The sequence below is a fragment of the Oryza glaberrima genome, chromosome 1 (genome assembly GCF_000147395.1).
Source record: "Oryza glaberrima chromosome 1, OglaRS2, whole genome shotgun sequence".
Classification (NCBI taxonomy): Eukaryota; Viridiplantae; Streptophyta; class Magnoliopsida; order Poales; family Poaceae; genus Oryza; species Oryza glaberrima.
The window spans coordinates 33278130-33295564 of record NC_068326.1 but is presented as its reverse complement, the minus strand read 5'-3'; the positions used below and the strand labels follow the sequence as shown (position 1 = coordinate 33295564).

Here is a 17435-nt window from a genome sequence, read left to right as displayed (position 1 = left end):
ACAAGACGTTTTAACTTTAGTTAAAATCAAACTACTCTAAGTTTGACTAACTCTGTAGAAAAAATAGTAATATTTACAACACCGACATAGTTTCATTAAATTTATAATTAAATAAATTTTCATAATATATTTATCTTGGGTTAAAAATAGTACTACTTTTTTCTTTAAAAAATAGTCAAACTTAGAGTAAGTCAAAACGTTTGTAACGTGAAACGGAGCGAGTAGAACATAAACATGCGATAACATAGAAATAGGCCCCTTTGGCTCGTCGACACAGGATCATGGCCCGACATGAGCTCTGAACTAACTATACTGTATATCGTAGAACACTCTGCCAAGAACAGAAGTGCATGGACCAAGGCAGCCAAAGTGCCAAAGACTCCGTCCGAAAAAACAAACCGAACCAAGAAACCTCTCATAATTCAACGACGATCTCTCCCTTTTCCAAGGTGAATTGTTCTGTATTTTCTTTTTGTTTGTAAACTTTGTGAAGAGTTTCAACCTCTATTATTGGCAGTGTTATTGTTCATTAAGGGCACACGATATTGTTGTCGTGAGAAGATACTACTCTCCTGCCACAAAATATAACAACTTCCTATTCTTTAACATTTGTCCCAAAACATAATATTTTATTCTCTTTCTCAACGTATCACAACATTGCACATTTTAATTTTCTTACTTACCTTTTCTTCGCAACCAATTATCACAGCCTTCACATATTTAATTTTATCTACTTTCTTAATACCCATGTTTAAATTTTTATATTTTAGAACAGATATATTAGTAGTTACTCTTAGTAAGTACTACCATCACTTTTTTGAAGTATACAGATGTACATTAAAAGTATTAAACATAGACTAATAACAAAATAAATTACAGATTCCACATGTAAACTGCGAGACGAATTTATTAAGTCTAATTAATTCATCATTACCAAATGTTTACTGTAGCATCACATTGTCAAATCATGACGTAATTAGGCTCAAAAGATTCGTCTCACAATTTACATGCAAACCATGCAATTGGATTTTTTTTTTCACATTTAATGCCCCATGCATGTGTCTAAATATTTGATGTGACGTTTTTGGCCAAAATTTTTTGTCCAAACATTGAGGATGTAGGTTGTAGAATTCATGTGAGTTCTATTAATTCAATGTTTCAACTGCTTATCATCAGATGACATAAGATGAGATTTCATCCCATAACCTCAAGTCCTTTTTATATATTTAACTTTTACAACTCATTAGTTGTGTGTATTTTTGGCAGAGGCTAGAGATTTTCTTTACGCGGACCATTTTCATCAAGGGCCCAATATCATATCTGGGCCCTTGATTCTACCCGATCGGACGGTTTGCAAGATACAGCACCTCCTAGTACCTTTTTCTTTGCTGATGTGGTGGTACGGGCAATTGTGAGAGAGGTGAAAGGGGCAATACTGTATTTTTGCATGAGTGTGTTGCTTAGTCATTCCGATCCATATCTTGAACCCCATCAACAGTCTGTTCTAGTCTGATGATGTGGTGGCGGCGATTGGTCGGCTGACTGTTAACGACCAAATTTGGTAAGGTATGAACCAGGTTCGGCATTGGAATCGAAGCGGATTCGGCAAAGAGTTAGATTCGAAGAACAGAGTATGCATCGGCTGCGAAGGCATCGCCTGGAGTATGCATCGGCTGAGATGGATCGGACAGAGGATGGCTAATACAGCCGATAGAGCTGGTATAGCCGATTCCGATGAGGATGGCTCTGAGGTTGTTTCTAGAATTGATCAACGTGCTTCACAAGGATTGCCACGATGGAGATAAAGCTCTCAGAAAGGCAATTGTATCTAATAATTAGGATGTTTTGTGTAATTTCCTTAGAGATATGTTTGGGCAAAAGTCTGCCGTAAAGACTTATGGTATCTTAGAGTTTGTTAGAGATAAAAGTCGTGTCCGGTAAGGACATATTTTGTATCTCGGGTATAAATATGGCCCGTACCCAATGTAATCAATAACATCAGTTCAACAACACTTTCGGCGCATCGCCACCCTTTTTACTTTCGTTCTATTTCGACGAGTTCTTGCTTTCGGGTTGAGCTGCATCGATTCGATCTTCAACTAGAGGTAAACTTGTCATGGCAGTTTGCGTTCTCAGGATTAGTGCTTCCATCCTTATGACTCTAATCTTGTTTATGTAATTCGTCGAGTTATCATATATATACTTTATAATCTTTGTTAGTTTCGTTATATAACTTTCCATCGGCTGGTTTTTACTGTTAGAAAGTAGCCGATAGAGTTAGATCTCATTATTAATCTAGATTATATCATGTATCTATCATCTCTTAGAGATTCTAATCATCTTGTTTAGATCTCATACTTATCTCTATGCTTAATGCTGCATCGGTTGAGTTAGATCTATTAAGTAATATCCTTAATTATGATGTCTAGCCTATTTTATGATTATCAATAGAGATAGTATCGGAGTTTCAGTCGATCTTACCTGATTTAGCTATCATTATCTCGTATGCTCGTCTATTATGCTAAATCTGCCCTTTATATTAAGACCTTATTGCATCAAAAGTATATTAAGCATTCTTGTTTGACATATCTTGCTTGTTTCAATATCTTAGTATAGAGTGGTATCGGAGTATTAGCCGATACATACTAGATCTATCTGATCGGCTATGCTACAAACGTCTATATAATCAGTACTTTATTATATATTTCGACTCAGTGGCGGAGCCAGAAAATTTCCACGCCTATGGCTGAGCTAATGGGATCTCAAATATTTTCATAAATTACATAGTATTTTTCAAGATTATAATGGGGATTATGGGGCTAGGCATGTGGCTCAAGCCCTAGCTGCCCCATGCCTGATTCTGCCTCTTGATTTATACTGTCTCGGCATGCCGACCGATCTATCCCAATCAATTAGTTTAAATATGTATCGAAGTAAAGATTATATGTTGTTAATATCTACAGCCGATCGAGTAGATTTAGTTTTTATATTATTCATTCATTATTGCCGATCGATTCCAACATGACATCGGCTCGAAGATAAATGATATGTCATCGGCAACTAATCGATCGGCTATCATTTATAGATTTAACTGTTGTTTTCTTGTCTTTATTCTTGTTGATTGCAGGATCAAATTAACTGGCATGCTCACAGACCTAAAAGCAATATTTTGGACCTGCACAGGAGTTAAACAGATCTTCCAGAACAGTGTGTGTTTTTTCATCAACACTGATGTGATAGTGCGGTGGTCGTCGCATCCTCGAATTAGGCGATGTGGCGAAGAAAGGTCGTAGTTGGGGCGTTGGTGATGTGGCAGTGGCGGTTGCAGCTGGGCGTTGGCGGATGCTGCGGCGAGGTGTTCGTAGAGTTGTTAACTGTCATGCCGGTGGCACCATCGGTCCGGCAAAGATGGATGAAAAGTGGCGGGAAAGGGAGGAAAAAACAGGCGCGAGGAAGATTGCGCTGTGCGCGACCTTGTTCCGTAGCGCTGTCATGCCGGTACCACTGTTGATCATGCGAAGACGCAGATGGACAGTGGTGGCAGAGGGAGGAAAAATTGGACGCAAACGAAAATATGAATGCGGCGGCGCCAAGGAACAAGATTGGGGCGTGCATGACCGTTTTAGTATTGGAAGTGACCTTTTACTAATTACGAATCCTACGTTGTAACAATAGATAGTTGGATTTGTTTCAGTGCCCGGTGATACAGGTGTCTTGGGTACCAAGCATTGGACGGTAGCAAATCTCGTAAAAGAAACCTTCGTTGTGAAAGAATCCTTCGTAGAACACTGCTTAGCATATGTCGCTCGAGAACTTGATGAACATTTACAAAGTTATAATCCATAATTTAGCTAAAGGAAAGGGAAGCTGTGTCAGAAAGGAAAACAAAAGATAACGATTTTTTTGGCTTACATATATTCCTTTGGAGCATAATTTGGACAGAGGGGGAGTACTTGAGTTCAATATAAATTTGATCTCTTAATCATGCACTTGTAATTAATTCCTGAAAGTTTAATTATCTAGTTCTGCTAGAGTATGGGAATTGAGATAAAGTAGCGACAGTTCCAGAAACCCGTACTAATTGTCAATATATACAAACCAAGATACAACATGTTACTAGTTCATATGCAGTTTCTTAATTCTGAAGTAACACATGCATATGCATGTTGCCGCTGCCTTGTACACAAGCCACTGAATGCTGACTCCGGCCATGTGCTAGCTAGTTCTTTCAGACATTTTTGCAGAAAGGATGGGCAATACTATCTGAAAATGCAGCCATATGCGTAGCTTCATTTTTCTTTCAGGACTAATAGCAATAGCTTCATTAATGAAGAAACACCGATCAACACGCATTCTGTCCCGTGACTACGTAGCGAAAACGCCTCACCTTAACTAAGGTCAACGAAAATTACGTCCGTTTAAGCTCCCGACAGTAAAAGGCTAAAAAGCTCTTGGTAAATTCCGGACCTGAATCCTCTCTGTCAACGACGGGATGCGCAGATAATCACTCTCAAAGCCAGTTAGATTAAGCAGCTGATCTCGCCACATCCTCGGACTAATCCGGAGCCAAGTAGCCAAGGCAAGGCCAAAATTCTCGCATAGATTAGATTAAACGAGGCGAGAGAGCGTGTCCCACACCGGAATCAACACACGCGCTCTCTACAGACGACGACGGTCGCGTCGTGGTACTACGTCTTCCGGTAAGCAGCATCCGCCTACCGTTTTGGCCTCGCATTCTCACCCGGGGAGGCGACCGTGTCTCTCCCCCACACCCAACACCGTCGCGTCGCCATCACCAACCAAATAAAGTAGTACTGCCTCCATCCGGATATTCACTGCTTTCTCTGTTTTACAATATAAAACTTTCTATTATTGTACATATTTATATATATATATATATATATTTAGATTTATTAATATCTATATGTATATGAGCAATGCTAGAAAGTCTTACATTTTAAAACAGAGGGAATATTTTTTTTAGCGTTTGACCACTCGTCTTATATTTAATAAAATTGTGCAAATATAAAAAACGAAAAGTTGTGCTTAAAATATTTTGGATAATGAAGTAAATCACAAATAAAATAAATAATAATTTATTTTTTTAATAAGATGAATGGTGAAACAGTGTAAGTAAAATGTAAAAATCCCTTCTACTAGTGGACGGGGGAGTAGTAGTATATTGTATATTGTTTTACTGTCTCTTTTATTTACTTCTCCTGTGCTGGCTTAGCATCACCTTCCCTCCGGCAAGAGAAGTGAGAATAACTCGTGCTATATATAAAGAGATTGCCACCATACCAGCCCAACCGAAACCCGTACCTGCAACCGCGTCGCGTCGATGTGCTGAGGTGATCTGATCGATTCAACGAGGTCGACGCCTTAACGAGAGAGAGAGAGAGAGAGAGAGAGAGGAGAAGAAAAAGAAGCTTAGCTTGATCGATCGCTCCATGCTCTGTGTTGTTGCGAGATTTGGAGAGAAGTATTGATGGTTGTGCAGAAGATGTGGATGCCCGTGGATCTCCGGCTGCCGTCGGGGCCACAGGCGGCGCTTGGGATCCTCGCGTTCGAGGCCGCGGCGGCGATGTCGAAGCTGCTGTCGCTGCACCGGTCGCTGTCGGAGCAGGAGGTGTCCAGGCTCCGGTCCGACACGATGCGGTCGCCCGGCGTCGCGTACCTCAACTCCACCGACCAGGCGTTCCTCCTCAGGCTGGCCTGCGCCGAGCTCGTCGTGTCGCTGGACGCCGCCGCGGCCGCCGTCGCGCGGCTCGGGCTGAGGTGCGGGATCGACTTCGGCGGCGTGTACGCGAGCCTCAAGGCCGGGGCGCCCGACGCGAGGCTCGACCCGCTCGTCGCCAAGGGCCTCAGGGTGAAGGCCAAGAAGATGGAGCGGCTCGTCGCGTCCACGGCCAGGCTGTGCTCCGAAATGGAGGCGCTCGACGAGCTGGAGGCCAGCGAGCGGAAGCTCGCGTTCCGCGGGTGGAACCGCCTGAGCGGGCCGATCCCGATGCAGCCGGTGGCCCCGTCGGCCGCCGGCGATTCCCCCGGCGCCGACTCGCTCCAGCAGGATCTCAAGGCGCAGAGGATCAAGGTGCGTCGCCTCAAGGAGGAGTCCCTCTGGAACCAGAGCTACGAGAAGGCCGTCGGCCTCATGGCGCGCGCCGCGTGCGCCGTGTTCAGCCGCATCTGTACCATCTTCGGCGCGTTCGTCCCCGGCCTCCCGCCGCCGCTGCCGTCGGCCGCCACCGACAGCGTCCAGACAAGGCTGTCCAAGCTGCTCAACCCGCGGGCGGTCAGGGCGAAGGCGTCGTCCGGGCCGATCACGCGGCGAGACGGGCCGTCGCGAGTCCACCCGCCGGTGATCAGCAGCTCGTGCCCGATCATCGGGCTGAGGCCGTCCGGGCAGAAGGCCGCCATCGACTGGCGCAAGCTCCTGGACGCGCCGGCCAGCACGGTGGGCGGCGCGGGGCTGGACCAGCAGTACGCGAACGTGATCGTGTCCGCGGAGCAGCTGCTGCAGATGGAGGCCGAGGGGCGGCAGGAGGAAGCGAACGCGGAGCGCGCCGAGATGTACGAGATGCTGCCGGCGAAGCTCAGGGCGGCGGTGCGGTCCAAGCTGCGCGACTGGTGGCGGGACCCGGGGCCGCTGGACGCCGGGCTGGCGCAGGGGTGGAAGGACGCGGTGGACCGGATCATGGCGTGGCTGGGGCCGATGGCGCGCGACACGGTGCAGTGGCAGGCGGAGCGGAACATGGACCGGACGCGGCGGTTCGACGGCGGGGCGCGGGTGTACGCGCTGCAGACGCTCCGGTGGGCGGACAAGGAGAAGGCCGAGGCGGCGCTCGTCGAGGTGCTCGTCGCGCTCAGCTGCGTCTGCTGGTACGAGGAGCGGCGGCGCGGCTCCGTCCGCCTCCTCTGAATCCATCCATTGAACCGTTCAACCATTCAACACGCGGGAAACTTTTGCCCAAAGATTCTACCTTTGGCTTTTCTCCTTCTTCCTTCTTCCTCTTCCTCTTCCTCGCTTCATTTGTCAATGCTTTGATTGAAAGAGTTGATTTTTTTGTTTTCTTTTTGGGAGGGAGGGGGTTGGTAGATCAGGTTAGAACCGGTGAACTATTCAACGGGTTAGAGTAGTAGCAGTAACAGTAATAGTTTGAAAGGTTGGAGGGAGAAAGAAAAGTAAAAAACGATGGAGGAGAGTTTGATTGGTTGGTTTGCGTGTGGCGACAGTCAGTGGTCTGAGGCTGACATGCCGGGCCCGCGTGTCGGCCTCACACTGGTGACGGAGTCCGGTGTGTAAGACGTGTTACAGGAAATTTGTACAATATACACGATTGATTCTTTGAAGCTTGTTTTGTTCAAGCAGGAAACTTGTGCCGTCCTTTTGTTGACCGACGAAAACGGCCGCACTTCTCTCTATTGCCACAAGGCGTCAGGCGCGCCGAGCAACTATCGCCGAAAGGGCTGTTTTTTAAAAAAAAATTAGTACTATAGCTTTTACAAAACTGCACTTTATCTTTCGAAAGTGTCAAAGAGGCTACTACTAAAAACTTTTGGTAGCTCTATAAAAGTTTATAAAACTAAACTTTTAGCTGTAACCATTTGAAAGTGTATAGTTTTGTCTACTGCGAAGTACTGCTTGTTACTAGGGGTGAAAACGGTACGAAAACGTACGGAAATTATCTATATCATTTTTGTTTTTATATTTTTTTCAAAATCAGAATCGGAATCGGAAATCCCGGATACGAAAATGGAATCGAATATTATCGAAACCGAAAACGGAGCGAAAACGAACCGGCGCGAATACGGTAACGAAAATTTATCGGAATAAAAAAACCTCCTCAAACAGATCAATCCAATTCTCAAGTCTCAACGGTTAACAATTCATCGTAAAACACAATCATATAAGTCTAATTGCTAAGTATAAATAGTACATCATGAAACACAATCTATAGAATAAATTAGTAATGCTGTTGATAAATCCCAATGTAGGAAAAAATATTCTTATGTAATTTTAGATTTGCGTAACAAATATTTTTAAGAAAATAACAGCCAAACACCATGGTATTCACTATTCAGTGTTTAAAAAAAGAATCAAGGGTATTTGTGATTTCTGGAAATTCCGAGAAAATTTCCGGAAAGTTTCCGACCGATTTCGGGGTCCGACAGAAACTGCCCTTATCATTTTCGATTCCGTTTCCGAGAAAATATTTTTGAATTCGTTTCCGTTTCCGAAAAATTTCGACCGACAGATTCCGTTTTCGAAAATAGGTCCGGAATCCGGAAAGTTTTCGTACCGTTTTCACCCCTACTTGTTACAGACAATTCACAAAACTACAAAGGCTATTATTATCTTCTTGTTGACTTATCAGTTAAAGAAAAATTTAAATTTTGTAACATAATTTAGAAACGGTATTGAGTATTTTTTTTTCAGTATAGCTTATTTTTCAGTCTTAGTTTTTAAATCGTTAATAATATAAATATAAAAGTTGTACTGAAAAATATTCTTTTCTTGTTTTGCTTTTTCTTAGGACTTATCAACCGTAGCTCAACTAATCAGAACATTGCATCAGTCTTTGCGTCGTTTTTTTGACCACGAGTAGCTGAGAGTGCATGATTCAGTGGTGGATCTTGAGCTCAATGACTATGGGGAGCCGTCCAAACTCGTTGGCTTGTCAGTGTTTATAGGTATGCTATGTCATTGACGATTAACAATGCTGATAGTCGATCATGGGGCCATCTTCTTAGGTTCCTTTGAATCAAAGAATTTATATAAAAAATTTCATAGGATAAAAATCCTATAGAATTTTTTTTCTATGTAGTCATTTGATTCAAATGATTGGATTTTTCCAAATCCTATACATTCCTATAAAATGGTTCATTACATATAGATTTTAGAGGAAAATTAGCCAGAGGGCCGACCTCCTAGAGAAATTACTTTAAGTCTATCTCTCTCATTTAATTGCTATGTTTTTTCTGCGATCCAATCAAATGATTATTCATTTGTTTTTCTTTTTCTTTTACAGTCATCCGTTTTAAATTTATATTTCTATCGGAATCCTTTGTATTTTTTTCTATTTTCTCGTTTTTTCATTCGTATGAATAAAAGGGCCCTAATCCCTCAGACTTTAGGAAATTCTTGAGTATATCGCTGGCATCTACGAGTGACTGTAGAATCGTTATAGTATATTAGTATTACCCTGTATAAAATGTTAAGATATGTGAAGAGAGAGATCGAGAATAAGCACATCAACAGATTTCTCCATGAAGTTTTAGACTCAATTCAAACAAGGGGATTTTTTATACATATATTAAAAAGTCATTGCAGACCAACTTTACCTTAGTCACAGATTAATTTCAGATTATATTTATATATATGTATATATATATATATATAAAACAATTTGAAACCCCTAATAACAAGTACTTACAATATCATCCTAGCGATCACATCGCATAGTAAATACTGTAAGCAAGTTGATTAAAAAACGCAAGTCATTGCTCCTTTTATTAGGGCACCCGTAATGGTTATCTATAGGCTCTCTACCAGAGATCCATGTCAGCAGATTTTCCTACTTGGAAGAGATTAAATAAAGAGAGAGAGTAAATCTATCTACTAACCTGGAGATAGTCTATAGAGAAAAACGAGGCAATGCATTAGAGAGCTATAGATACCCATGTAGACATACTATTGAGGTGGTTTACTATTAATCTAGTCTATTGCTGAGTTGTATAAGTTTTATAAAGAGCACCTTACTTTACCATTACGGGTGCTCTTATAGCTTCATCACCCTAACCGTCTTCTTAATTACCTTTTTCTCTCCGGCCGTTGACTCCTATACTAATGATATACTCCTTTCGTTCTATATTGATCATTATATGAGTAAGTTTTACAAAACTATAGATATGTTGACCAAGCTATCACAAAACTATATGTTTAAAACATTATATCCCAAAACTACATATTTAGTGTCAAATTTATTAGAAATCTATAGATTTAAGGTCAAGTATCACATAACTACATATTTGATATAAAAATTATCACAAAACTACATATTTTAGGGTTCAAATCCCTAACACTACCATGGTGTTAGAGCCATAAACATTATAGTTTTGTGATTAAATTGATAGTACTAATTAAACCTATAATTTCATGATAAATTTAACTAAATCCGTAGTTTTATGATACAACACTTTAAATTTATAGCTTTATGAAATTTACTCTATAACTTTTTTCACCTAGACAAACGAAGACTTGACTACCATGCATTTTATTTAGTGCGAGTATGTGGTGGAGTATCAAGAAACAGGTAGACTTTAAAGACTGTAACTCCCCATATGCATAACAAATGTGCGCTTAATTGCCTTGAAAGACATACATGCATGCATGCTCAATTTGCATTCGTAGATGCAATAATATTAACGAAGAGACAATGGTTATATGAGGGTCATTTTAGAATTTTTTGTATTTTTGATTATATGATCATCAATATGGGATGGGGAGAGTATTACTTATATGACATTTATCAATTTTTATTAGTGGAAATAGAGAGAAATCCTTCTCTGTAGAAATTTTGTAGTGATGGACTTGTTCCAAAACCCCTTTTTATGATATAGTATTAAGCCAACAACATGGCGCATATTATTTCTACTAATATTTTGGCACAGGGTCTCACACGGAATCTTTTGAACGTAGAAAGAAGTGATCCTTACCTTTTCCCTGTATGTAAAAAAGATCAGCAAAGAAACCCTGAAAATAATTATTAAAAAAAAGGTGAAAGCGGCATTCACCATTCTGTACGAATTTCGGCTTGGATTGTGAACAAAGGCCCTTCGTATGTGACCTGTATTCATCGGTTCCAACTGCAAACCCCTTTGTAATTGACTATATTAAATGCCAGCTCGAGTTCGTTTATGGTCGTATTCCAGCCGTAATTGCATGACACCGAACGCTGCATATTCACGCGTTTATCTCAATCACCGCGATTTCGGTAGTTCAGAGGCCATAAACAAACGGGACAGTTCGGCGATTATGGAAGCCTAAGTAAGCAATTTTCATACACACACATATATATTAAAGAACCTATATGATTAAAAAAACATCAAACCTACTCAGAGGATCGGTGTAAATCACATGGCTCGAAAACTAATTAACAATTTCGACTAGTTTAGTGCACAATCCACGCCTCATAAAAAAGAAAAAAAATTGCTGCGAGTCAAAGCAGCAACTGCCTATCAGTTATTAAGGTCATGAAGAACATGACATAACTTATTGGCACCCTGGTGGCTACTACTAATCCTGTGGGTCTGAAGAAAAGAAAAAGAGAAAGAAACATATTGTTCAGCAAGCCATCATCCTGTATGTTTTGGTCAATACAAACATACTGCTAGACTATAGAGGTTAGGAGAGGAAGCTAGAATAGTGCGCTAGTCAAGAACGCACTTTGCTCACCGCGTTTCATGGCCATCAAAGGCCGTAGTATTGTATTCTTCAGGCTGAATGCAGACGCAGTTGACGAGCAGCGCTCAGCAGAAAACGCGCAGATGCATGCAGGTATGCGGATACAGCTCACTTGTGCCAATCATATTTCTGCTTGCATAATTAGTTAAACTGCTGACTTTTTTTTTCAGAGTGCTCTCTGAAGCAATACTGATTGTGTTTCTATTTGTTTTGTGAGATAGCAGGAGCAAATGCGTATAATTATTTATGCTTGCATGTATCTATACTTTATATAGTTGATACCCACTAGTAATTATTAAAAACTCAAACTCAACATGCAAGTATGCCATCTCATCATCTACTAGCAATTAGCATCCTAAATTTTACACAAGCATGACACGCCATCTTCTCCCCCACATTATCTTTACAACATTTCAACATCCATCAATTCCACAATAAAACGCGGGGTATCACCTAGTAGAAAAGAACAGAGCCGGCAACGGATTCTGGTGTAGCATTGGAATCATGGTGCTATACTAGGGCCCTGTTTAGTTCCAAAGTTTTTTTTTAAACTTCCAACTTTCCATCACATCAAACCTTTCATACACACACAACTTTTCAGTTACATCGTTCCAATTTTAACCAAACTTCCAGACTTCAGTGTGAACTAAACACAGCCTACATGGAGATCAAGATATAGAGGTGTACTTATGTATCTTTCGTTTGAGTTTCAGGTGTATGCCGCTTGCATTGTTTTGACTAACTGAAAAAGTCGGAACTGCTACTGAATTTTCAATGTTCAAAAATTAGGGTAACTTCATCATTCACCGTAATAACAGGCTGTTTTCGAAATGATGCACAGATGGAACAAAAAGAAAAATATATCAAGAGCCTTCCTCATTTGATAAATGATGAACTTCTATGTGCAAAACGCACTCACCAAGTCAACGTAACAAGCATCTGACATAAGATTTAGATAAGTCGGCATCTCTCTCTTTTCATAATTAAAGTACTTAAATATTGGAACTCTAGAAAGTGTTCCTAAAAAAATAATTTTGACGGTGGTCAATCAACTCAAGTAAAACCAAAAGAATGCACAAGTGTGAGATATATACCACCCAAAATGGATGGAACATGCGAAAGAACACTGACATAATATTGCATACTTCACACAGAAAGGCCTAGTTACCTTACTAAACTTTACGTGAGATTCTATATAAAATCTCGAACTATTAAACCGGGCATCAACTCCCCTAAGCTTTCTCGTTTAGTCGAAATAAACCTTAAGGTGATGCTCTTTTCTCCTGAAGATGAAGATGAAAGTAAGATTAAACGTTTCACGTAAAACGATGCGATAATAATATATGATTAATTGAGTTTTAATTATTACAAACTTGAAAATGGATTAATCTGATATTTTAGAGTAACTTTCATATAGAAAGTTTTTGCACGAAACACACCATTTAACAGTTTGAAAAGCGTGCCACTTTTATCCAAAATTTTATTCTCAATTTGTAGAAGAAACGAATAGGCCTAAGTGGTTTCGTTAACGGTTTTTTGCCTGTGTGCCTTGCTCCTTTTTTTTTTCCATCATTTACCCTATTTAGGCCACTAATAACTAACAAGAAAAATATAGCATGAGCATATATGATTATAGGAGTAAAGTTGCAGGGTTGTACCTGTGCCCACTGATCGGCCACATACATCACCGACCATTTTAGCTAGACATTCCGAAGGATCGTATTGTCAAACCCATGAGCACAAGCTCTAGAATTGAATACCAAACACAACTCTACTGTCAAACATAAACATATGTTGTATACATCCAATCACACCGGAATTCTGGCTAGTTCAGACCTGCATTAACTTAATTCCTAGATCAGTATAACACATGCCTGCATGTGATGCGCCCTTAAATTCGATTGCTCCTCGCAGAAAAATTCAGTTGCTTCTGCCATCCGTTTTGACGGTCGAGGCAGCGGCAGCGCTGCTTACCGGCTTGTCTTACTAATTAGAATAGGTACAATAGCAGACTATAAACCAGCTATAAACATATTCCGATGAGATAAAAAAATAAGAGAAGAGCAACGGGCTATAGATTTGTAGCCAGCTACAGCACGGACTTTAAGATGCATGTTTGAATGATAGGTGAACCAGATATTAATTGTGCAGTATTCCCTCCGTCCCTAAATATAAGTGATTTTGGTTGGATGTGATGTTTTCTAGTACTACGAATCTGGACATGTTCTATGTCTAAATTCAGTACTAGATATCATATGTTTATAAATAACTATTATATGAGTTGGCTATTAAATTGACTATTATATGAGTTGGCTATTAAGTTAACTATAAATGATTTAAAACTATCCGTTGGCTATACTATTAAACTTGCTCTTATTGGGCCATGCATAGACTTTTGTTGCTTGCGAGTCGTGACGCCACGCGGAGCTGAGCTGATCAGCTCATCCGGTCGTGTTCAGCGGCCGACGCGTGAGCGCGACGGCGGCGCGCGCGTGGCGGAGACGGCGACGAATTCGAGGGTTCGTTTCTGCTGGAGCCCACGAGCCGCGGCGCCGGGATCTCGTGGCGTTATCACCTCTTCCACGGATCACCAGAATCTTGACATGGATACACACACAGGCACAGCTCCACGATTGCGGGTTACCAACCGCCACTGTCTCTTTGGAAGTTCGGAGTATGAAGAGCTGTCGGTGATCTGAGTTAGCTGGTTGCTGTCTTTGCAGATGGCAACGCAATTTTTTGGTAGCATTCGGGGTGTATCGTCAAGATTCCAGATAGTAAAACTTATGCAAGGGATTGAGGAGCAGCTTTGCCGATGTCACCAGGTTAGAAAGAGTAGCATCTTACACATACATGATGAGGAAAAATGATGTTACATCTAGGCAGCATTTGATACAGCACGCTGCATGAATTTGAAACTGAATCTAGATCAGAGGAAACCTAATTACAATTCCTTTGGTAAACCTTATTGTGCCTGTAGCCTTCAGACAATACCTCGAGCATTAGCAGCTCACACAGAAAAAAACTTTGCATCTTTCCTGAGGCCGTTCTTGGATATGAGCAGCATTTCCATATTTATTTTAGCCGAGTTTTGCGTCGTAGCCTCGTGGACAAGTCTCGTTATCCCTTTTGATGGGAGCATGCATGGAAAGCATGCACTTGAAATGATCCAAAAATATTGTATGTTCTGTCCCCTAATTCTTAAGAGACACAACTTCTGAATATAATTCACTCTTGGTGCATTTCCTTCTCTAGCCTTGAGCTAGCTAACCAGTTAGAATAAAACGAGGAAACAATTCAGAAACTGTATCAACTATTAAGAGTGAACACACATAGTAAAAGGTTAGACATATGCCTTTGCTAGCTCCATGAATGTGGGGAATACTGCTAGAAGCCAGAACCCCCAAACCATGGAATTAACATAGTGCTGACCTTTACTAATATTAATTATATTAAAGTATAAATCATGCTAGGAACAAATAATTCCTCTAACAATGATTGATTGCCCCAGAAAGCATCAAATAATCATTGAAATGGGCAGTCCATTTCAACATCAAGGTGGTGGCAAGGGAGGGAAGTACTCCTAACCATATACCCAAGTCTTCTGATTCAAGGAAGCACATTACAGATAACCCCACCACCATTCAATCATCAACTGGGTATCATTACAGCAGTTCCTTCAATGAACTTAAATACCTAAATTGCTCTTAAAGGGAAGGTGGTGTGAGCATAAAGTTGCTTTCAATAGTCTATCATCGCGTTACTGAAAACAGAAACTACTATATTTTGCTATCTAACTAATGAATTTTGGTTGCGACAACAATGGATATGTATGCCAAACATAAAAGTTGGCTTTTAAGTTACAGAAGAAAGAAGGAAGACATGTAAACGTTAAGTTTTTTTTAATATAATATAGAACTCGTAACTAGTAGTAAGTATTATATTTACAAAAGTATAAACAACAAACATTCTATACGGATCAAGCGCAGAGAAAAAAAAAAGAGAGTAATTCTAGCTAAACGGCCCAAGGATGTCTGTGGCTAAAAACATTTTCGCCAGGAGGACAACACTGGTACCGAAAAGAATGAACTCTATCACCAAGAGAAAACTAATATATGCAATGGTTTGATAAATTTTTGCAAGGAGCGGCATTTTAGTGTGGTCTATATCTTGTTCCCGATATGTGCATAACTGTACTTGAAATGTACTATCCCTCAACTTGCCATCGGACGGTAAGCCAAATTTCGATTTTGCAGACGACAGGAGTTCAATATATTGTACCTCTTTGATTGGTTTCACTTGATTCCTGACGAAATTAAATACTCAATATATCTACTTGGATCCTCGAAAATATGAGAAAAAAAAAGGAAAAAAAACGTACTATCTGATTTTGGCTATCTTTTGGGGAAAAAAATTTGCAAAATATAAAGCTTACTGCTTAGTCGTTGCGTCCGAGGTTCTGGAAGGAGGGGAATCGCTGCGGTTAGCTGCGTCGAGAGGTGGTTTCGCGGCGAAGCAGGGGACGTACATCGCCGGCGGCAGGGGCGGAGGAGGAGGAGGAGGTGGTGGTGGAGAAGGAGGCGGCGTGGCGGCGACGCGCGTGCGCTTGAGGTAGAGGCGGTACTTCTGGAGGTGGCTGGCGACGTTCTCGCGGGTGAGGCCGTCGACGTTCATAAGGCGCACGATGGCCTTGGGCACGGCGCCCTTCTCGCCGAGGTGCGCCACCGCCTCGACGAACCGGTGGTGCAGCTCGGGCGTCCACACCATCCTCGCCTTCTTCCCGCACCTCCCGCCGCCGCCGCCCGCGGCGGCGGCGGCGGGGGCGTCATCGTTACCCCCCTCGCCCTCCCCCTCCTCATCCTCGTCGTCGTCCTCGTCGACGGGGAAGAAGAGGTGGGAGACAGGGGAGTCGACGGAGGGAGAGGGGAGGAGCACGCCCACGGCCGCGAGGTCGATCCCGAAGGCGGCGGCGAGCGCCGGCGGGACGAGCTGGTGCGAGACCGGCGTCATCTCGCCTGGAGCCGGCAGGCCGGTCTCCCACTCCGTCACGCGGCCGCACGCGTCCCCGGAGGCCGCAGCGGCGTCCACCATGCGACGGCTCGGCGACGACGACGACGAGGAAGAGGAAGAGGAAGAGGACGAGGGCAATGGCGCGTCGGCGTCGTGGGGCCGGCCGCCGCGAGCGGATAACATAACCTATGTCCGGGTGGGTCCCGGTGGCCTCTCCCTCTGCTCTGCCGCCGTGGCGGGGCCCAGCAGATTCGCGCCTCTGACGACAGCCGGGTGGATGCTGCTGGCGAACCGAGGCAGTGGGCGCGCGAGGGGAGTGGGTTGGCGGTGGAGCGAGTCCGTCGGAGCGGTCGCGCGCGCGCAGGCGGACGCGTCTTTAAAATAAGACGAGACGGGTACGGGTTTTCGCTGGGCGTGGCGACCGTCGACGTTGCCTCGGAACGACACAAAACGCGAGGCGGCCATCCAATACGCCATGGGCAGGTCAAGGAGAACAACTCCCGTGCGGTGCGCTGCAATTGCGGGCATATCCGCATATATACGAGAGGCGGTGAGCCAGTGAAGTCGTGAGGCCGCCCCTCTCATCCGGTTTCAGGTCTCACCGCCGTAGGCGTTGGGTAGTGGCAGAGCGACGCCTAAAATCTGAAGAGTGGAGTAGTATTTCGGAGAGAATATTGGGGTTCCCCAAGGTTTGATAGACTCACGTCACTTCGTCGGTAGAAAGGATAACGATTCAACAGCGATGCTACGCGGAGAAGTAGTTGTAGTCGTACTCTCCTCAGTAGTTAAACAACCGTAAGTTGAGATCGCTTGGGCATGTCAACGACGGGGCTGTCCAATGCCTAGTCACTTATATTTAGACGGCTCAGTTGTTGCAATTGTAAGACACGGTAGCTCTCAAATGACATCGGCACATGAAACCGATCGATCCAGTTTTGAATTGTCTTCACCAGAAAGAAGC

At 42.7% G+C, this 17435-nt stretch overlaps 2 protein-coding genes across 4 annotated transcripts; one reads left to right on the top strand and one right to left on the bottom strand.

Annotated features, from left to right (window-relative positions):
* Positions 1–5060: 5060 nt before the first annotated feature.
* LOC127764329 (uncharacterized) lies at positions 5061–7365 on the top strand. The gene has a single exon (XM_052289194.1). The coding sequence runs from the start codon at positions 5489–5491 to the stop codon at positions 6917–6919; it is 1431 nt and encodes a 476-aa protein (XP_052145154.1). The 5' UTR covers positions 5061–5488; the 3' UTR covers positions 6920–7365.
* Positions 7366–14102: 6737 nt separating this feature from the next.
* On the bottom strand, positions 14103–16944 carry LOC127764555 (transcription factor PCL1-like). Of its 3 annotated transcripts, none has more exons than XM_052289452.1 (2): positions 15900–16944; positions 14103–15770 (listed from the first exon to the last, which is right to left on the bottom strand). In XM_052289452.1, the coding sequence occupies exons 1-2, from the start codon at positions 16655–16657 to the stop codon at positions 15476–15478; spliced, it is 1053 nt and encodes a 350-aa protein (XP_052145412.1). In that variant the 5' UTR covers positions 16658–16944; the 3' UTR covers positions 14103–15475. The 3 variants fall into 3 exon arrangements, with proteins under 3 accessions (XP_052145412.1, XP_052145419.1, XP_052145422.1); XM_052289459.1 differs by having other exon boundaries at positions 14113–14730; positions 15900–16940; XM_052289462.1 differs by having other exon boundaries at positions 15629–16943.
* Positions 16945–17435: the final 491 nt, after the last annotated feature.

What these genes read in the sequence shown, in the direction of transcription:
- LOC127764329 (XM_052289194.1), top strand. Translation starts at nt 5,489, where the DNA reads ATGGTTGTGCAGAAGATGTGGATGCCCGTGGATCTCCGGCTGCCGTCG.
- LOC127764555 (XM_052289452.1), bottom strand. Translation starts at nt 16,657, where the DNA reads ATGTTATCCGCTCGCGGCGGCCGGCCCCACGACGCCGACGCGCCATTG. An exon ending in TCGGACGCAACGACTAAGCA is followed by an intron (nt 15,771 to 15,899) that starts GTAAGCTTTATA and finishes TAATTTCGTCAG; the next exon opens with GAATCAAGTGAAACCAATCA.